We start from the raw sequence: 22124 nt of genomic DNA, 5'->3' as shown, positions 1-22124 counted from the left end.
TTTCAGTTTAATATGCTACTAACGTGTCTCTGTGCCACATTGTGTCCGTGATTTGTACTGCTGTTCATTAAATCGGAGAGATTTTAGCTTGAAACTGTTAACATAATCTGGCAACCCTTGTATTCACGCATGACGCAGAACATGCGCCGACTCGTGTTGCATTCAGCCCCCCCCCCCCCCCCCCCCAACATCCGTTCAACACAATACGGTGGTTATTTGATCAGATATGATCATCACTGATTTTCAGATTTTATAACAGCGAAGATTACCTGGAGATACTGGCATCATAATTCCCACTTGTTTAAAATCCAATGAATTACATAAAAAAAAGATTAAAAGACATATTGAATCAGTGAGAGCGACATGTTGCTCTACCTTCTTTCTGCACTACCTAACATTTTATGGCGTTTAAGATGTGTTGAAAATGACATACAGAATCTCACAATTATGCGAATCGGATGAAACTAATCTTGTTTGTGTATACTAGTGAGTTACTAAACTGTGTAAGAATCTTTAATTTCCATCAATGTAAACATGATTACATTAGTTTTCACTAATCCATGACTTTGTCGCTGTGAGACAGGGAAAAGCAAATTTATTTAGAGAGCACCATTCAGACAAAAGGCAATTCACAGTGGTTTACAGAGAAATAATCAAATGAAAGCTTTACACAGAAATAAAGGAAATACATTAAAATAAGCAAAGAATCTTAAATATTAGACTCTTGCCTTAGTGAGGCGAGAGCCCTAACACCTGCTCCATCCTGGCGTAATACAAATGTCCCAAAACAAGAACGGGAGCTCGATATTGTACAAGAAATGTTTTTGATGGAGCCATTTACTTACATTATAAGGCTAAAAGAGAATACATTGCCACACTGTCGCCCCCTGCTGATGGACTCCAATTACTACAAAAGTCGCTTTCTGATGACGTCAACCAGCATGGCGACCCCTTTCACATGTCTGTAAACAACGCAGATGTAGTCAGACAAATCACTCAAGGTGACACCACTGCAGTGAGTTAACTATTTCCGTTTCGTTTATAAGCGGAGGACTTGTCACGAGCTGCGGTCATGGCCGTGCACGTGCCCTGGCACAGACTGGTGATGTTATGCAGACGCAGAGACTCGCTGCATAGACTCAGATTGTTTTCAACGACTCGTGTGAACCTCGACGAGAGCGACGAGAGGATCTCGGACACCGGGTCGGCATTCAGACTGGCTCTGCTCTCCAGGAGCCGGCGGCACCTGTCTCCCCTGGAGCGGGTCAGCAGCATGCTGCCCCGGGACGCCCTGAGCCCCGAGGTGCTGCAGCTGAGGGAGCAGACCCGGCCGGAGGAAGAGGCAGGAGACCCGGAGGAGACCGGCGATCCGGAGGTACACCCTCAACCTGATGCAGCGGAGGACGGCGGGGTGCCGCGCACCCTTCCCGGGGAAAGGCTGCTCGCCTACGGGGAGCTGCTCATTGCAGAATATCGCCGGAAGCGTGTAGAGTTCAGAAAGATGTTCCAGCTGCAGCCCGGAGCCCGGCTGCAGAGCAGCTGGGGCGTCGTCCCGCACGACCACGTGGTCGAGCAGCGGGCGGGCCGGTTCTTCGACACCCACAGAGGGGTCCCCTTCCTCATACGTCGGGCCAGTCTGGAGGATTACGTACTTTATATGAAACGGGGACCGGCCATTGCCTACCCCAAGGTAAGCCCCGGGCTTGATCTCCCGGTTTCAGGGGGGAGTCACGGGCTCTCACTGGTGTGTCTCTCCCTCCTTCAGGATGCTGCCGCGATGCTGATGATGATGGACGTCACAGAGGGAGACTGTGTGCTGGAGTCCGGCTCTGGATCGGGGGGCATGTCGCTGTTCCTGTCCAGAGCAGGTCTGCATCCACACCGCCCACATTCTGCCACTTCATGATGCTTCACACTGCTTGCAGACAAATCAACAGTCTGAATCATCCAATCTTTAGGTCTCATTATTCTTCCACCAGACAGTGTCTCCAGTAATTCCGACCAAAAACATGAACCCTTGTGCACTTGTCAGAATGCATGTTACTTCTTATACACGTTTATTATGGACATATTTTGATTACCAGAATTAAAAAAAAAAAGTGTGGCCCAAGTTGATTTAAGTATACCTTTAGATTTTTCATAAATACATGTTTCAACAGTGTTCTTCTATAGGTGAACTATGTTCATTTTGTCAATTCTCACTTTGGGATAGTGTTCATTTTTAAGTGACAAATGATTAAGGAAAGATGGTTTTTGCCTTGCCAACATGTTTCAGCTGCTTCTGTATTCTTCCCCTGGGCATCATCTGACGTGCAATGATAAATAAAATGACAGCATGTTTTAAAGCAGACAGCTGAATATTTGTCTTAGACAAATTTCTCCCAAGGGGGACTAATAAAGATACTTCAACAACACATGCAGTTTACTCAAAGTAAGCTTCCACTGTGATGTAGAGATTAACTGATGGATTATCTCCCTCGAACTAACGACAAGATTTCAGATAGGTGGTTGATTGATGATTTATTGTCAATCTATTTTCAAGAATGGCTTGAAAAACATTTAAAAATGGCTACAATGTAATGATACAAGTAATACATTTTCTTCTCTGTAGAAAATGAAAACACGACTGGGATGACAAATGGAGATTGTTTTTTCTCTGAAGAGCAGATGTGCTTTGACATTTTTTTGGACAGATAAGCGATAAATCCCTTCAGTCGGGCCGTTCGGTCAGTCAGTAGGCGTACGTACAGTACACATAGTACAATAAGAATGGTTTCTGTCCCTGTTTTTCCACTCAGTGGGTTGTCAGGGCAACGTGCTAAGCGTGGAGGTGAGAGACGACCACCACAAGAGAGCCGTGCGGAACTTCCAGCGCTGGAGGGCCTCATGGCATCTGAGACGAGGACAGGAATGGCCCGACAACGTCCAGTTCTGCAACGCCGACCTCCGCACGGCCTCGTCGCGCCTCGCCGGTCGGGGGTTTGACGCGGTCAGCGCATAACTCAAGGTTTTTTTTGTTTGTTTTTTTAGTACCGTGAAATGAGAAGACTTCACTCAGTACATCCATCCTCTTTGCAGGCTGCTCTGGACATGATCAACCCCCATCTGGTTTTGCCTACAGTCATCGATCACCTGCACCCCGGTGCTGTGTGCGCCGTCTACCTCGCCAAGTGTGTAGATCTGTACATTCTTCATCCACATTCATAATATAGGTTGTGAAGACTTTCAACAAACATGCCAACAGATATATTTACAGTGTTTCCTCAAGAATTTTTTTCCAGCAGCAGGGGCAAGCTCTCCCGAGTGTCTGTAGTTTATTTACTTTATTACTTGAAGCATTTGGGCCACAACCAGTGATGGTCAAATATGTTTTTGTTATTACTATACAATTGCAACACCAAGTCAATATAAAATAAAAATATAGAAATGGAGCAAAAAACTAAAATAGTTTTAACCCCCCCAAATGAATGAACCAAATAATATAACGACGTATATAATATATACATTTTGTATACAAAATACTCAAAAAAAACCAGTCCAGCCCACTCAAGATGAAACCAGACTGTATGTAGCCCCTGAACTAACTTTTTTTTTTTTTTTTTAATATGGTGCATACTCCTTCCCCCTTCAACTTAGTATAACACAGGTAGTTGACCTGCTGGAAGGCCTCCGATGGTCGATGCTCCCGCTGCTGTGTGAACGCATCATAGAGCTTCCGGTCCGCGATTGGCTGGTGGCCCCGGCCCGGGCGAAAGACGGGCGGTACCGCGTCAGAGAAGCTCCGACCCCGATGGAAAACCTGATGGACGAGGAGGAGACATCAGACGAGGGTGACAAATGTGTTTTGGAAGTTATACAACAGGACAATCTGGAGGTTTTGAAGCACTTCTACTCAAGTTTCTTTATTATTTCAGAAGACGAATCTCACCCACCAGCATTTGGGACTGTTCCTTACGTCGCCAGGCCTCATCCTGAACAGGCAGCCCACACAGGTCAGATGTCAAAATCAACCACAGGTTGATTTCTGTATCGTGTGATGTATGGTTGCATCGTAAGTGAATGTTAACTGCTCTTTTTTTTTGCGTTTTCAGCATTCCTGGTGAAACTGAGGAAGTGTGTGCGGTAGTCTGCGGCCTGGACATGAATGATTGTACCATGATGACTCAATAATGCTTAAAGCTATTTAAAAATAAATTATTTAAGGTTTTTCTTGATGTGAAATCAGCAGTTTGTCCAAACACAGAGGTGATGAGATGCAGCAGGAGGAAAAGGTGCAACGCAAAGCTGAGGAAATTGGGAAATAGGATGTTTATGACAACTTCAAGCTTGTATTTCAAACTCATGAGGCAGAATTAAGTTATTGAACAGACACTGGCCACCAATACTAATACATCCAGTGACGCACCAGTACGAAATAAATATGTAGTCAGAACAGATTTCACGAGCGTGAACATTTTAAATAAATAAACGCATCCGCACAATGGTATTCTTACAATAACTTGAAAAATGTCCATGGAGGATGAAATTGCATTGGAGGGGGTCGATACGAACTCGCAGATTGGGACATTTGCTTCAGCGTAACGACGCTGTTGAGGCGTAAATGCAGAACAGCTCGGCTGGAAAGAAGAGGGAAGAGTCAAGAAGCTGCTACTCCTCGTTGATCCAGTCCATGAAGAGGTCGTAAGTCGACTCGCAAATGTTCCCTTTGAACGAGAAGAGGACAGAATCGCCTTTCATCAAAGTGAACCACAGAAATGGGAATGAAAATGTTCACAAAGACACAAACTAACGTTTGTAAGTTTCTTCAGAATATTTTCACATCACTCCCACTGAATAAGTTTTGTTTGACCTTTATTCTACCATGTTTTTAATTTGTTGTGAAAATAATCAATTTTTAATCAAAATATTAGGTTTCTGATATTCTATGCTGCAGATTGTTGATGTTTCAATTGAAATTTAGATTCTTAAAACAATAAAAAGTCGACCTATTGAAATTGTTAATTTCTCTTTAAAAACGTGCCTTGACTTCTTTCACCAAATACAATGATTCTGACTGAAGTAGTAATCCATCTATGCAAGTGCGGACAGACACATTATATGTGATACTTACTGGGAGCCTCTTCTTGATGGCGTGCTGTGCAATGCCTTGCTCGGGTTTTTGTCGGCCTTGGTGGGGTGACTTCCAAACTTAGCGGAGAGGTCAACGGGTGGGTGTTATAAGATGCCTGTGCTTTTCCTTGGGAGGAGGAGGAGGAGGAGGCCGGGTGGTGAGGTTGCTTGCTATTACGTGTACACTGGTCGCAGGAGATCGGTGAGGCAGAAGGCCCACGAGGAAAAATGGCACAGTCCTGGTCGGCATATTCCCGCTGGGCACCGCTGTGGTGCTCGGACCTCTGCCGCTGCCACACGATGTGAGAGGACTTGATGGCAATCACCTTGGGCGAGAGAGTCACCAGGAATAAATTACTTCCCAACATTAGAACACGGATGGAACGTCAGGCATTTGACCGAAACACCACGTCTCGTGGACGAGCACAAATGAGCTTGTGCGTACCTCGTCGCAGCAGCGCCTGCTGACGGCAGCTCTGTACTCGATACGAGCCCACAGCTCGTCCCGCTGTTGTAGGAAACCGGGAAACTGCTTCCTCCAGCTCTTGCCCAGAGCCCAGGGAAAGATTTCATACTTACTCTTTTCCTCATCCTCCTCCATGGTGTTGGCCAAATAACTGAGGATGGAAGGAAAAAGAACAAAAACCATCAAAGCCATGACCCGAGAAGTTCACTTTTCAAGACAAGCCACGACAAGTGCGGCAGGACTGGCCGTGTTTTCCCTGAGCCTACAGCGCGATGAAGAAATTCCTCCTGGTGTATTCGGCAGTCGTGAAGCAGGCCCTCTTGAAGTAGATGAAGGTCATGGCTAGAAGGTACTGATGAATCAAGAGGGAAAAGTCAACGAAGCATTGATATAAATCTGCTTAATTGTGATGGCTTCACCTTGTCTGTCATCTTATAGCAACAGTCCATCAACAGAAAGTCTTGGATGAGGTCATCCTCTAAAGGAAAACAACACGTGACATCATTTCATATTCGCAGGCTGAACTTAATGGAGTTTCCTAGTTATTCACCGAAAAGCCTCAAGAATGAATCCATTTCCCGATGCTGGATGACCCACGAAGAAGAGATGCCCATCTTGCTGCGACTGGTGCCCCGCTTGGCCTGTTGCCGCGGAGGACCCCGTCTGTCCTGACCGTTGGCCCCGTTCAGGCAGTGGCGTCGTCTGCTCTGTCGGCTGTCTTTCCGTTTCACCCGCAGGGTTACGGGAAGGGGCGACTTTATCATGCTGCGGCTTAGATCGCACACTTGTGTGAACTGTGGATGGACAAAGAGCCAATCTACTGCACGATAACTGGATCGAAACAATGTCAGAAACAAGCTACCCAGCAACCATCAATGCAGAAAAGGACAAGGCATGGATATTTATGGTCAAAGAGGATTTATGTATATGCAAAGTGTTTTGAACAGGTAAGATTTGTTGATCGGGTCTAAATTACGTCCTAGTAAAGCAGCAAATCAATCTCAATAGGACTACATAGGCAATGTCATTATCTTCAACTGTTCTTTTTTTTATATATATATATTTTTAACTTTGTATGGTAAAATCTGCTGGGAGGAACTTCACCAGAATCCAACACATTTTACAATTTATTTATGTGTGCCATCTATTTTAATGGTATATATAATATATTTGCTGTTGAAAATACTGGGACGTCATTGGCACCTGTGCTGACGGCTCGGCTGGCTCTCTTCACCACAATAACGGAATCGCCGGTGAAACTTGCACTAAAGAGGAGAAAAGGAGACGGTTTGAACCCGTGACACACTCCGACAGAGAGTTAAACATGTTCCTCTGAAAAAAGGTGAAGCCTGGGGAAAATGTTGAGGAAGAAAAGCTGAGTTTACTTGCGGGACACTTACCGGAGAAAGAAACGCTTTTAGCTGCTGTTCCCACAGGTGTAGAACGCGTATTAGAAACGCGCCAAAGAGGCGGCGGCGCGAGCGGCGCGAGCGGCATAAGATTGATTGACGACCAGGCCGCCATCTTGGATGAGGACACCGACAACTTCCTTTTTTTCTTTTTCTTTCTTTGTTTTCACAAAATAAAAATATTATATTCGTTTTAGAAGAAATAAAACCTGACTGGGCAAAACGTGAAAGAAGCCCAAGGGGCTTATCTTGGAATGAACAAATAAGCTATCAAATAGATATGAAATAATTTCAATCAATAAACATTACACTGATGAAAATAAAAACATAAAAGGATCAAGCAACAACAAACAGAGAAAACTAACAAAGGATTTCATAAAAAAAAAAAAAAAAGTCACATAGCCCACAACAGCATATCAACTCTGAATCAGTTGGACACTATTATTAATGATAATGTTAGTATTAATGTGTTGCATTACAAAATCACTTTTCCAGCAGCATAATAAAAAAAACTATAATTTTGAAGTTAATATATGCTATTATCCTATATGTTGTAATGTTTTGTTACGTGCTACAAGTACTTTTGTAAACTCTAGTCTCAAATCTATTTTATTATGACACATTTCACTTTTCATTTTTCATTAAAACCTTTACCATTTCTTATGTTACAGCTGAGACACTCAAATAAAGCAAGAAATGTTTTTATGGGCTACTACAAAAGGCAGAAACAGTTAAACTTATTTAAAGGCTCTGAGTGTTCCACTATAACAGAAGCTTAAAATACCTGGCAACTGAAGACTTTAAATGGCTAAAAATAACTTTTCCTAAAACTGTTCTTGAAATAGTGAAAGCGATAGGCATAATCTAAATTGACACAAAAACATAACACTACTTTATTAATTAGGTTTTTCTTGTACTTTCTTTGCTGCCCAGAGGCTAAATCGAGAGATATTGTCTTGCAGGCTATTAAAAGCCACCTGATGCCAGTCCTCATTACCTAAATAAGCTTATGGTCTTACAAGTAGGTGCGTTTTATATGCTTTAACGTGACATATGTGCAGGCTGGGGAGTCGACTGAAAGCTCTACTAATCCTCTCAGCTGCTTGTCCTTTGTGAGACACAGAAGGATGCATTTCTGCACATGCTACAGGGTTGTTTTAATGAATATTGTCATTGGAGTGTGGATTTATTTTGCCTGTTTATGCTGACAGCAACTGGAGGACCCAATCTGTAAGATGGATATATTCATTTTGGAATTTTTGGAACGGGATATTATCAGGCTCCTTGACCTAAGCCGTCTGAAAATGACAGATACAGCAGGTGGCTAAGGACATTGGCTGTTTGTCTTAACAGTCACTGCAGTGTCAGCAGTGCTTTCTTGAAATCTCCAAGTCAATACAAAAATTACAGAGTTTCTGAAACCATCAGATATGGGCTGCTCACCATCCAAAGGAAATAATTTTGGTGCTCTGGGTGCCATGAGGAAAGGGAGAATGCTACCAGCTCCACCTCAAGAAATCCCCAGGGATGTTCAGTTTGAAGACGCAGAGAGTAACAGTTCCACGGCATCAACAAATTGTGATATCAAGGAAAAGAAAGCATCTGGACAAAGCCAGGTATTTCAAAGAGATCTCCACACAACACCACAAAAAAAGAAATCTGTCACGGAGCCAGTGAATATGGAAGCAGTGCACACGGATAAATTGGGGTGCCAAAACAGGGAAAACAGCACAGTGATACAGAAGAAAGAAAAAACCCTTGACAAGCAGGACCTGGCTGACAAAAAGACAAGCAGAAAACCAAAGAAAACTACCAAAGGTGCAAAAGTTATTAAGAAGAAGGACAAGGACAAAGACAAACTTTTAGCAGAACAAAAAGTGGACTTTCCAGAACCTCTGGTGACAGCTCACCAAGCTGCTTATGCCTTTTTGAATCCCAGCATGAACAAATATGATATTTTGCTTGGACTTTTGGAACAAGCAACAAATACTCAGAGTTCTGTTCAGCCAATGGTTGCCTTCATGGCTCTCCGCTATGAGGAAATAATACAGGGACTGGAAGAAATGTCAGATGAGGGAGAAAAAGTTTTAAAAGAAAATGGAGAACATCTTGCGTGGCCAAGCCAAATGAAAAACCTTTCATCTTCTCCGCCTCTGAAGTCTGGCTCTGCTAATACTGAACCCCCACCGGATTTGTTGCAACAGCTGCTTCAGTACACCACACAGAGAATGCGAAATGTGAGTCAGACTGTTGGTAGAATTGGGGACTGTGCATTGGAAGAGGCGGTGGAATATTTTGCTTCAGTTTCTGAGCTTTTAGAGGAGAAACTCAAAGTCAAACGTGCAGTAGAGTCTCGGCTAATGCAACTCTTATCCCGCATTGAAATGGCGTCTTTGCGCAAGCCTGGGCCGGAAGATTCTGCTCTCTTCAGTGAAGACAGTGGGATCGGCGGTGAGAATGAATCCCTTGCTGGATCTGAACAACGTCTCAGACGAGAGAGTTGTGAGTCCTTCGGGACAAACAGAACCACTCCTGTCAGTCCAATGGGACACCCATCCAGGAACATTCGACGAGGTATGTTAAGACATAAGCTTGTGAGTCAAATAAGTCCCAGTGTTTCCCTCACCTCACTTAACTCACTTGGTTCAACATGTACCCTAATGGCTAATGACCAAAGAGACTCCGTGCTAGGATCAGTCTCTTTGGATGATGGAGAGGATGAAGATGAAGAAGAAATAGATAGAGGCATGGTCGCGGTGGAAGTAGCATTTAGACAGAGATCAAATTCTTCGCCTGTTGAATATGCACATCAACGTCCGAGACGTTTGCCTCCGAAACGCATTGAGAATCCTCAAAATGTAGAAATGACGCTCAGAATGAAAAATGCCATCAGTGGTAAGATACAGTTTGTCCCATCACAGAACTCAAGTGCCAAAACCAAAGTGACAGGGAGCCCAAAAACCAGCAGACGTGAATGGTCGGATGAGCAAGCATCATCTGTAAAGCGGCCTCAAACAGCAGCACCTATTAGGAGGGCAGCCGTGAAAAAAACTGCAGTGACAAGAGAGCAGCGTTCCAGATCAGCAGAATCCCTGCGGAGTAAAGGAGAAGATCCCACTCTGCTTGAACTAGAAAGGACACAGAAAGATTTGAACCAGAGGCTGCAGAAGATGAATAGAGTAAAAGGAGGAGTAAATACAAAAAATGCTGTGCTCAAGCAAAAACAAGGAACTTTAGCAACACAATCTCCTGCAATGAACCGGAAAAATCCCACATCGGACAAAATCAGCAGTGCCCAATTACCTAAAGAAAAACTAGGCCTGACAAAGAGCATCAATAAAAAGCAGGAGGTCACCACTGAAGATATAAAGAAAGACATCAAAATGTCCAAGAGCCCTATGAAAGCCACTCCACCGCCAAGCCCTCCTCCTTCACCACGGCCTTCATCTGGATTTCAAAGAAGCAGGAATTCGGTCAAAAAATTAATTGATACTTTCAGTCAAGGAATAGAGGAGCTAGAAGGTCCGAAAGTACTTGGTCCTCTGAGAGGTGTACGAAAGTGTGGCGTTCCAGTGCTACCTGGCATTGGCAATGTGGAAGCTGTGCTTAGTGGGGGGATGACAAGCTGTCGACCTGAGTCCACTTCTGCTGACAAGACCGATGATTTAGATCTGGATAGTCTTCCACCACCTCCATTGGAAGTATTAATGGACAATTCCTTTGAGGGTGCTCAAAGTCTTCTCACTGGCAATGCACTGGAAGGGTCTGCAAAGGTGGGAAAGTCACATGTCTTAAAAAGAACTGGAGTATCACACCGACTAAGAGCCTCAGTTCAGTCAGTGCTGCCAAGCAAAGGAGGCCTTCCACAAACCTCAAAGTTTAATTCAATTACAAATGCTGATCAACAAGAGACATGGGACCTACAAAAGGTCAGCCAGCCAGATGTTGAAGACATTTCAGGCGTGGAAAAAAGTTCTTCTGATGAGCAACCTGAAAAGATCTTACAACAAAAACGCTCATCAATTTCTCAGTCGGAGAGGTTGACAGGAAATTGTGTAGCAATACATGGAGCTGAATTAAAAGACATTCAAGCGGATGGCAACCTCTCAGTGCCTGGACTGACCTCTGCTGCATCTGTAGTGTCACCATCATCAGTGGTCACGAACCAGCCACCTCCCACACCACCCATTTCTAGGGTGCGAATCTTACCCTCGACACCCTCTACACCAGGCAGCATCCATCGAAGACTTCCAAGTCCCCACACTGTAAAAAAACCACGTACCCCACCTACTCCAGCAAGCCCTCCTGTTAATCGGGTGCTTCCAACAACACCAGCTACACAGAGAAGACTCCCAAGTCCACCTGTTGCAAAGCAAAACATTTCAAATACAACCTCAGGCTCTTTATATTCCTTCAAAGCCCCATCTCCACCAGCCTCACCCAAAATACAAAGATGGTCAAGGGAAAGCAGCAGTGAAGACCAATCAAGTGTTCGAATAAGTAATGCACGTTCAGTCTTTTGTCCAGTGTCTCCGTCTTTGTTTGAGGCTTGTCCAGCTCCCCAACCTCCTCAGACATGGGCCTCCACCCGAGTGTCTTTTCTTTCGCGCACTTGGGAAGGTCGTGGGCGGTTTCCTGTATCCGCCCAAGGACCTCGACCCTTCATCCGTCGCAGCCAGTCAGACCGAAGGCCAAGCGTGAGTCTACCAACGCAATCTCAAGGCATCTCAGTGGCTGAAACATGTGGAAGCGAGCCAACAATATGTTCACAAGGGTGAGAATTGATTGTTTTCTAACTTTTTTTTTGTCATTTTAAAATGACAATATTTGAGGAATATCTTCTCTTGTGTTTCCCTTAATTTTATACCGTCTTGTGGGAAAGGTTGCTGGTATGAAACATGACTGACCTTATACATTTTGTTTGTAATGTTTATATGTAGTTTTTACATGATGAATAAGACATTTTGTTGGAGCAGTACTACCAGAGGTTCACACATGAATGTGCAAGTTAATAGACAGTGGGTAAACAAACATTGACAAATAAATGGACCCCCAGGGTAAATCATTTGAGAAAACTAAATGATATAATCTGAATGATAATATGATGATGAGCATGTGTGCATACAAATATATGGAACTTGTATGAAACTACATTTCTCAATCTGTTTTATTTATCAATGTATTGTCCCTTGAAAGGGATTTCACACCCTTGTGGTTAACACTAAACAAATGTAGGCCAACTACACCAAATATTTCATTACATGAGACTTTGCAGGAACATCAAGAGTTTCTATACACCAAAGATTAGCTTGCTGAATAATTTGACTTTCATGTGATGTAAACATTGACACTGAAACCAAATCGATTGATTTTTCTTTTTTTTTAATTGAGCCGACGTCAAGTTGCATATTCATATCTTACCAAACTGTGCATTGCCAATGCCATCAGTGTAGAACTTTTCTCCATCGGCACATTTGGGAACAGAAAAGACCAAAACTTTGAGTGTACGTGTGTGAAACCTAAACTGCTTATAAGAACGACTTTTTAAAATAAAAAAAAAGCTGTTGTCAAAATCTTTCTGTAATGCTTCAGGTTTGTCTAAAAAGTTATGTGCAAAACTACAAATTTGAAACGTCTACAAATTAGATTTTTTTTTTACCAAAAATATGTCAACTGTCAAGCTAAATGAACTGCTTCAAATAAAATATTTTGCATGACTTATAGGATAAGTCACTCTACAAACTAGCAAATGAACAGATTCATTCATCTTTCCTGTTTATTTATGACCAACTCAAACCCACCTGACCCACTTCACCACACGCTTACGACAACATCTTCTGTTTATCCCCGTAGGCTTGATGATGAACCAACCAGGGAGGAAGAACTTTGGAGTAGCCAATCCGACCTCAGAACAACAACACGCTCCACGTCACACCCGGACTTGTGTGTTGTTGGTCAGGCCTTGCACAGGCACTAATGTGGCTGAAGCAGGGCCAGTGGGATTATGGATTAGCAGGCCTTACCAAGGACTTAAGGTTATGGAGGTTTACTCCAGTGGGAAGAGAAAAGGGGCTAATTGTAGCTCCTCTGATCTGGTAACACACCTCCGCAATGTTCATATATGTTTCAGTGTTTATACACTGGAGTCATATTATGCATTGTGTATCCATAAATGTTTACAATGTGAAGAGCTTATTTCCTGGCTCTCGACGGATATTAAGAATGGTTAGGTTATCTCATCACCTTGAAAAGTAATCTTGTCTTACACAAGGCTGCACATTTAAAATTCAGTTAATTGACATCAGATGTAACATCACAGTTGCATTTCAACAGTTTGTTTGTCTCATTATCAATTAATTCAACTTGTCATTGACAGAGCTTACATCCAAACATAATTGTTTTTGTACTCAGTTGTTTATTTTTCCATTTCATTTTTCCTATTTGTTTAATAATAAAAAGAATTGTTGAATTTTTAATCCTGCCTTTGCATCTATTTACTATGGTTGCAGTAAAGAAGATACTGTAAATCCCCGTGTGCCACTTTGGGTGGGTTTTTCTTTTTTTTTGCGTCATCTACAGCAGTGATTATAAGTGTGTACTGCCTCAGAAAGTGTGAACATTTTTAAGTGCCACCTCTATGACCAACCTGAACAGATTATAATTCAATGATTTGCACCATTCTGATATTATTAGACATTTTAAAAGACTTTCAGAAGAGATAGACAAAAGGTGATGAACGATCCCTGTGCACATACACATGGGGATGTGACGCGATAATTACCTGGGATTGAATCTAGCACCCTACCACCCTGAATTATATAATGGTAGACAGGTAAGCAGCAGATTTGAGAATGATGGTCCAGGTATCAACTGCAATCCCTCTAAATTACTGTGCAATTGAGTTAATTTGAAGTTTAAAGTAATTTGGTGCATGTTTAATAAAACAAAGCTTTATGATTCATATTTTCTATTCACATAGATCTACTCAATCATCATTTAGCCTGTTGGTAATGAGGATGGATTTTTATTGCAGCACAGGATTTCTTCTACTTCTTCCATTACGCATTATCTTGAAATCACATTTGTAAATACTTTAGGCACACTCTTGTCAAAGGGGAGGTTGAAGGATTGAAGGTGGGATTGTTGCCTTCCAAAACCATGCATATTTTTGTCTTAGCTAACATTTCATTAGTTTGGTGAGGTAGTTTTATATAGGGACAGGGAACACATGCCTTCTGAAATACAAAGAAAACTAAAAGTGTTTTCTAATGTGTGTTAGTTAAGAGCTTCGACTTATGAAAACATCTAAATGAAATTGTATTAAGTTTTTCATGTATAACTAGTATTTCTTACGCCCATGATTTGGATTATAGCTTATTGGCCCCAATGGTTGCTATTGGCTTAAATAACATATTGGAATTGCGATACAATGATGAGACTTATTGTCAAGTCAAAGTATCAGTACCATAGTCAATCCACTTCTTTTCCAGGGGATTTGGCCAAGCACAAAGTGAGCATGAAACTCCACATAGAAAGGCAGTTACCTAGCATCAATCATCATAGATTGGTTGAAGCTGTCTGTTGTACAAAAACTCACTCAGTGAAGAGTAAAACTGAGAGTATTTTGAAATCTTGACTTATTTAGGACAAAAATCACAAATCTTGCAATTAGGATACATACATACTGATGATCACTATTGCTATACATTGCAGCTTGGATATCCTCGGATTCTTGCCTGACTTTGGGACTTTATGAAACTATATGAGCCAGCATAGGTGTAAAAACATTTCTTTTGGCTCTAAGTCTTGTTTATCACAGCTCGAATTTATCCCCTGTGTCAGTCTGTGTGCTTCTGAATCTGCCTTCATATGAAATCATACCTTGAAATGTTCGTATCATCTTTTTCCCCATCAAACAAATAATAAATCAGCCATGTACATTATGACTCAAAAAACCTGACTTCTAATTGGGTGGAACTTTGAAGTTAGCATTAGAGAAAATATTTACATGCTGATATTCACCACCAGAGTCAATGATATTTTTCTTTCAAATTAATTATAGACTAATATTTGAACCAGTGCAGCCATCTTATCTTTTTAAGCTATTTTGTCAACATGCAACTATATCAAAAGAGACAGGAACTATATTTTTGTGTTAAATGAGGCTTGAAGAGTTTACATTCATTATCATTGTTTTGTAGACCAAAATGGCAAGTAACTGATTATCTTCTTGGGTCTGAAGAAATCAGCAGACAAATGTACCTTAATGGGAAAACAAATGCTTCACACCAAAGAATGTCAGAGGTAAGTGGCGAAGGGTAACTTGCTTTCCAGGAAGTTTACTTGGTCTAGATCGTCCATCCAGCCACCCATCCATCCATCTGCTTCATCCTGTTCAGGGTTGTGGGGAATGATTCTTATCCATCACAATTTCAATATAGCATGCAGGGTTTTAAATGACTTTCCATCTGCAGTATGTAGGACCACCAACAAACATGTAAATTAATACACTTTCAGTTATTGCTGTTATTAAATGTACATCAGGTTTGTTTGTTGTATCTTTATTTGGATGAAAATGATTTTCCAAACAAGTTAAGCAGTCAATAAGCTTATGTTATGTAAACCAATGATGTAGTTATTATCCAGACAGCTCCATATCCAGAAAGGTGATGACTCATCTCTGTATACACAGACACAGAAAGAGAAAATATATATAATACATGTCACTGCTGCAAATATATATGACACTGCAAAGCATGTTGGTATGTTTTCAGTGCTTGTGTGAAGAAACTGTGGTGCAGTTATATGATTGTAACCAATGGTCCCCCATTCCTTTTTGAAGAACTCGTGCATGGATTCTGCAGTGCAGCTCGTCCTCCACCAGAGGAGTCTCTTGCCCCACACAGCTTCTCCCATCAGCCCTCCACTGTCAAACCCAAAGGCCGATTAGGATTCAGAGGCGCAGGCCAAATGCAAATAAAATACAGCCCGATCTCACTATCCTGGTTTCCCTCCGATTATGAATTATCAGTAAAATTCTCTGATGTGTCAGACAATACACTGAGTGAGATACACAGGCGCAGAGAAAAGTAGGAAATGGATGACACGGAGAAACATGATGAATCTGCTCCATCCGAGTCCTCTCCTGAGGGACATGAATACAAACGTGGAGATTATAGCAGAGGAATAAAACAATCTTCATGGTGATAAGGGGGAGCTGACATACAAATAATCAGTTTATTCATAAGGGTGCTAGTCACAATACTGGATTGTGCTGTATTGTTTCCCTAATTCTCTATCTTGAAATATTCCCTTGGAGAGTCTGAGAAAGCGCTTTTAGATTCATGTTGAGCACCATTTGTATGCAACATTATGCTTTATTATGAGATTTTTTAAAACTGTTTTTCCACCAGCATAATGTAGCTGATGCATATACGCAAAGGGACATTGAAAACAACGGGGATTCATGACAACCATGTCCTCATGAACTGACTTTCAGAATATTTGTTTAGTGTTTCAATCCTGTTTCTGTTCTTAAGCTCAAGTTTCTGTGTAAAATGCCCTCGATGTCCTTTATTTTGAGCTTATTGCCACAAAACAAAAGCAGTTGCAGGAGTCCTCCAGTTTGTGTGGTTGAACGTATTCAAAGACACCTCTTTTTAAAACCACATATTTAAAGCCATTGTGAAATAAGTACTAGTTTAAAAACGTTATTTAAATTCTTGCTAGTACAGGTTTGCTCATAGCTCAATAATCTACAGCCATACTAGTCTACGCAAGAGGCATCTTTAAATAAAGATTACCGTAAGTGACATGTATTATCATTGTGGGAACTGTCTGATATATGGTTGTGTGATGTTATCTTGGTGCACAACTTTGGAGATCTAATTTATCCACGATAAAACAGAAATGTATATTTCCAGAGACAGAGCAGCTATAACCCTGATCTGAGATAAATGCTACTTCGAATCCACTGGAATGCTTGTTTACTATGGTAACCATGATTAGCAAGAAAGCATACTAACACATCTAAGACGTCATTCAGAATTACAGGCTGAGCTTTTTCAGGAATGTTTTTCATTGTTATTTTTCAATGTCAGCATGCTGGAAGGTCGTAATTAACATGAAACACATCACAAATGAAGTTGCCAAGTGACAAGCATAAAAAATGAAAAACAACTTCCTGACAGAGTAATTTAATCCAATCTAATGTAACCCTTTTTTGTTTTCTAGGAAGCCTATATTTACACACTGATCATCAACATAACAACATATACTCACACTAATGGTGACTATTGCTGGGGTGGCTGAACATATCTAACAGGAGCATTTCTGTCATGTTTGGTGACCTCTCATCATCTCACGTCACTCTCTTTTGTGGGGCACCACAGGGATCTATTCTGGAACCTATTTTCTTTTTGTTAAACTGTACATGCTACCCTCTGGATAAAATATAACTCCCAAGGTAGAACTTTTTGAAAAAGCTCAGACTCCATCTGCATGTCAACTGGGAGAAATGCAACTTTTCTGAAATGCTGCTATTAAACATTTGCACCACGGCTGTCGTAAATAATTCTTCTGCACACGTGCGAATAGATTGACAACAACATTTAGTTTAATAGTTGAGAATCACCCGCAATAGCAATCCAACTTTCTCGTCTGTCCATATAAATGTCTGTGTACTCACTATTCTTAATCTAAGTGTATTGTTCTCTGCACATGTGTGTGGTTTCACGACAAAAACAACCAACATGCAAACTTGTGGTCTGGCAGGCTAACTACATCAGTTTGAGCTTTTCTGCCAATTCTGTGTAAATAGACTTTTCAAAATGTTGTCTAAATGAGACCTCAGGTTTACCGACCCGTGTTTCCCAGTATAAACAAAACATTTGACCCTTAACCAAAGTGGATAGCACAAAATGTTCTTTATTTAAATGAAGAAGAAAAAAACCTGTATGTATCGTGTTTGATTCACTTTAACTTGACCTTTGAAAGTCTGTTGAAATCTGATAAAGAAATTGACTCAGTTGTAGGAGTAAGACTTTTCTGACTTCACCTTTTATCCAGAGGTATTGGAGGTGTGATTATCCCTGAATCAGCTCAAGGTCAATGTAATGCTCCGGATGTCGGTTTCAGCCGGTCTTCAATCTCAGGCCTGCAACTCTCCCACAATGCTGCTGCTCACCTTATAACTTCAATGTATCCATTGATTCTCAGCTCATTTCGAATAGATTTTCTGCACACACACACACACACACACACACACACACACACACACACACACACACACACACACACACACACACACACACACACACACACACACACACACACACACACACACACACACACACACACACACACACACACACACACACACACACACAAAAAAGCTTTTCTGTGTATTCTCACAAATAATGGTGATAATTATGTGATAATATTGACCTGATTCCGCATCATTAACCATGGTAACAACATGGTAAGGCCACACTCAGTTAAATACCATTATTATATCTCAGGTATTTATGAACATTGTTGCTTCCTCACAAAATTAATAATGCAAATGGTAGAAACACCTGCGATTTTTGCAAACTCGAAAAACATCTCTGGATTGGAGGTGTGATATTTAGGTTAAAAAGCAGCCATGATTAATATGAGTGGTATTTACTTTTTTTCTTTTTTTAGCGGTTACACTCACACTTAGTATTGGCACCATAAACTCTGAGGCTCTGAACGTATTGAGTTATCGCGTCATGGACTTGATTTGTGTGTGTGCTGATGCAATGCTCTGAAATTACAGGTCAAAGTAAAAGTGAACTCGCTGCTTTGCCAGTGACCTGGGTGACTGTGTGAAAGTATACCATCATCATGTTAACGCACGAGGCTTCTGATTCTGATCGTTGGTTTGAATATCAATGCTGATGCAAAGAGAAGACATGTGATTATTTGCCATACCTCAGAAGATGTGCATTTAATGGGCCTGTATTACTCTGAAGGTAAGAATAGCGACCGTAGCTGCTGTACAAACCAAAAGATTTTGACATATTGAAAGTATATTTTTCATTAAGGAGTCAGATGACATTCATTAACCTCAATTGATAATTACTACCAGCTCCTCGGACATTGGAATGATATGAATCTTTAAGATGTGTCACATAATATACAACAAAATGCATACTTTCAAAGATTTAACCCGTTCTCTCTCACATGTAAAAAAAACCCTCCTTTATTCAAAAGGAGGATAGGTGCAATGGTGAACATCGTTGTAGGTTGAAATTGGACCCAGTTTGCACGTTCTGCCTGTGTATGAGAAGGATTTCTCCAGCAGTCAAAAAATATGCATTTGAATGTGTGTGTGATTGTTTGAAGTGAGATATGATCGGTTTCAGCAGTTTGTGCTGTGTGATTGAAGATGAATGGACGGATACTGAAGACAATGGGAGATAAGTTTAGTATACCTCACCAACCACACTCGCTCTCTCCCTTAAGCTTCTGCCGTTGTAGCTGTGAGATAGACAGATAATTGTACTTGGAACGCAAACCAAAACGTTCAAGAAAACAAACGTCAGATAGGTGTATTTAATGAATATGTACTGTACTCACAGGCTGACTATTTAGCCAGACTAAAAGGCCAAATGGAGCACCTGATTGTTGAGAATCACTTATGTTTCCGTGGGCACAGACAGCGAGCGGATGTTAAACACACACTGCCACAGCAACCCTGTGTTTTCTGGATCTCAAAATAAATACGCAGGCACTCTCTCTCTCTCTGCTGAGAAACCCAGGTACACCTGCTGCACCTGTTCACGTAGATGCTGCTCCACTCAAAGTTGACAATGAGATTTCTCCCACATCTGCTCGAATACAAAAAAAAAATTCTAATAATAAAACGTGCCATGTTAAGCACTGGAGGTTAATGATGAGGTAAACAATCTATTAATGTTCTTCATTATTTTGGTTTATTTCCCTGCTGATGAGATGAAGCTAAAGTGATATTTACTGAATGGGTTCCCCTCATAATTACCTACTCCACAGTGTTATTGCATGTTTGCAGGGCCCCTCAGGAGGGGAAATCAACATTTGCCTTGCTCTCCAGCTCTGCGGCGGATGTCACGCTTCCAACAATGCCATTTGTTTTTTGGATCCGACTGGCTCCCATTGGTATACATGGGACAGCATCAACACTGGCAAAGAACATTTAGAGGACAGACAGTAACTGGACAAGCAGATTATTAATGCCATACATCTGACAATTAATTGTAATCCTTGTACAACCTAATGCAAATGCGAGTCACTTATGTACAATAAACAAGCTGTTCAGTGATTAACTGCCGTCTGGCTACTGTGATGGAAGTTCCTTCATGAATGCAAATTGCCAATAATGTCACATTTTCCAGTGGATTCATTAAGCATCACAGCAACAAGCTATCCAACTTATATACTAAAATGTATTATTTTGCATTTCCTCCTGACATGACCTTTATGAGCAACTTTGGGCAAAATCTATCTGAAACTCAATTCTAAAAAAACTGGGCTCAGCCAAACATTTAGAAAAAGCATGTTTCCCAAAAGAACTGTAGAGTATAATTGTATGTTTGGATCCTATATTACACAATTGAATAAAGCTTCATACAGCATAATAAACCATAACGTGAAAAAAAGTGCAATACAAGACACTACAATGCAATGCGATAACATGCAGTATCATATAATACAATGCAATATAACAGTATGAACACACCCACACACACACACACACACGCACACGCACACGCACACGCACACGCACACGCACACACACACACACACACACACACACACACACACACACACACACACACACACACACACACACAAAGTACAATATAATATAATACAGTGTAATACCACCATAGATAGATGGAACTTACACACTTTTTTATTTTTTTAATTTTTTAATAATTGTACTTCTACAGATAGAATCACTTTTCAGATTCTGAGCTTCATGGAGGTCTCCTCTGTCATAAAGGCCAAATAACCTTGCTCCAAAATCCCCCCAACATGACCCTATCTACCCTTATAACCAGGCTGCCAGTTCTCTTTCATCCTCCATGTGTTCAGACCTTATTAGGAAGATCCTCATTTGGCAACAACATGGAGACTTTGCAACATCAAAGGGACGCACAAACATTTGCAGGTCATTTACCTGGCTTCCAAACAGCAGCCGGATCTGTTTGGAACTGCTATTTTTAATGCATTTGCAATGTCACATACAGTAGTGGAAAGCCAATCTGCACCCATCTTACTCAACTGGCTCCAGAATCCATTCATTACACAAAACCCAAGATCCAAACCAAACACATTAAGTCCACAGTGTCTCTCTTTATCCCGTTTACACAGCTCAACTCTTCCGGCTGAAACTCTCCGGTCCGGTGGGGCTGCAGGAAAACACGGGCCGCCAGCTGCCATGGATGCCTCTTATCTGGCCAGTGTGTGTGCCCAGCACCGGTCCGGACATGGCAGCGGGCTGATAATGCGAGCTGATAACCGTCTGTGTCAAATGGCCCTCACCTGAAGTTGTGCTCCAGCTGGGCTGCGCCGACGCGGACACAGAGATGGAGGGAAAACACGGTCTGATGGGGAGCGTGGGCGTGACGAGCATGCAGAGGTCTTTGGCGAGAAGGTTCACTGAGACGCATCATCTGCATGCAAGCAGAGACTGATAACACATGAACAGGCAATCTGATGGTCACTCACATCACTGCCTTCACATTCTAAAGGAAGTGGTGTTTTGTTATCAGTGTGATGATGATGTCTTGATATGGGTTTGTTTTTAAGTGGATTCATTTCTTTCTATATAAGATGTTCTCAAAAATTCAGAAATTGACCCCAAATCTGAAAAAACAGGTGACAAGAATCTAATTTCCTGAATTGTTTATTGGGCATGTTCCTTCTTTCTTCCTTCCTTGTTTCCTTCCTTCCTGACACTTGTGCTTTGAGACTTAAGACGTGAAAAATGGCAAGACCAAATTCAATAAAATCAGGAATAAAGCAAATAAAAACAGATGAGTATCATTTCTCCCAAACAACACATTTCATGGGCACTATGGAAATTTCCAGGCACAATATATAAATGACAGGTAAATACTATTTTAGTTATG

The 22124-nt window shown here is 41.5% G+C and overlaps 3 protein-coding genes across 4 annotated transcripts; 2 read left to right on the top strand and 1 right to left on the bottom strand.

Moving 5' to 3' along the window:
* Nucleotides 1–972: 972 nt before the first annotated feature.
* On the top strand, nt 973–4220 carry trmt61b (tRNA methyltransferase 61B). Of its 2 annotated transcripts, XM_080513308.1 has the most exons (7): nt 973–1690; nt 1766–1868; nt 2799–2989; nt 3079–3170; nt 3637–3830; nt 3915–3992; nt 4092–4220. In XM_080513308.1, the coding sequence occupies exons 1-7, from the start codon at nt 1073–1075 to the stop codon at nt 4124–4126; spliced, it is 1311 nt and encodes a 436-aa protein (XP_080369434.1). In that variant the 5' UTR covers nt 973–1072; the 3' UTR covers nt 4127–4220. The 2 variants fall into 2 exon arrangements, with proteins under 2 accessions (XP_080369434.1, XP_080369433.1); XM_080513307.1 differs by having other exon boundaries at nt 3637–3992.
* A 427-nt stretch (nt 4221–4647) lies between these two features.
* spdya (speedy/RINGO cell cycle regulator family member A) lies at nt 4648–6339 on the bottom strand (the record flags this gene model as incomplete). Its single annotated transcript, XM_080512606.1, has 6 exons — nt 4648–4703; nt 5111–5435; nt 5555–5726; nt 5842–5927; nt 5995–6053; nt 6126–6339. 6 exons carry the CDS (start codon nt 6337–6339, stop codon nt 4648–4650), a joined length of 912 nt encoding a protein of 303 aa, XP_080368732.1.
* A 2075-nt stretch (nt 6340–8414) lies between these two features.
* Nucleotides 8415–12961, top strand: pcare1 (photoreceptor cilium actin regulator 1; the record flags this gene model as incomplete). Its single annotated transcript, XM_080512604.1, has 2 exons — nt 8415–11758; nt 12838–12961. 2 exons carry the CDS (start codon nt 8415–8417, stop codon nt 12959–12961), a joined length of 3468 nt encoding a protein of 1155 aa, XP_080368730.1.
* Between the last annotated feature and the right edge of the window lie 9163 nt (nt 12962–22124).

The sequence above is a fragment of the Blennius ocellaris genome (assembly GCF_963422515.1).
Source record: "Blennius ocellaris genome assembly, chromosome: 17".
Classification (NCBI taxonomy): Eukaryota; Metazoa; Chordata; class Actinopteri; order Blenniiformes; family Blenniidae; genus Blennius; species Blennius ocellaris.
This window is presented reverse-complemented; position numbering and strand designations above follow the sequence as displayed.

Coding starts and splice junctions, on each gene's coding strand:
- trmt61b (XM_080513307.1), top strand. CDS start 1,073: ATGGCCGTGCACGTGCCCTGGCACAGACTGGTGATGTTATGCAGACGC. Junction 2,990..3,078: donor CCGGTCGGGGGTTTGACGCG/GTCAGCGCATAA, acceptor TCCTCTTTGCAG/GCTGCTCTGGACATGATCAA. Junction 3,171..3,636: donor TGCGCCGTCTACCTCGCCAA/GTGTGTAGATCT, acceptor CCTTCAACTTAG/TATAACACAGGTAGTTGACC.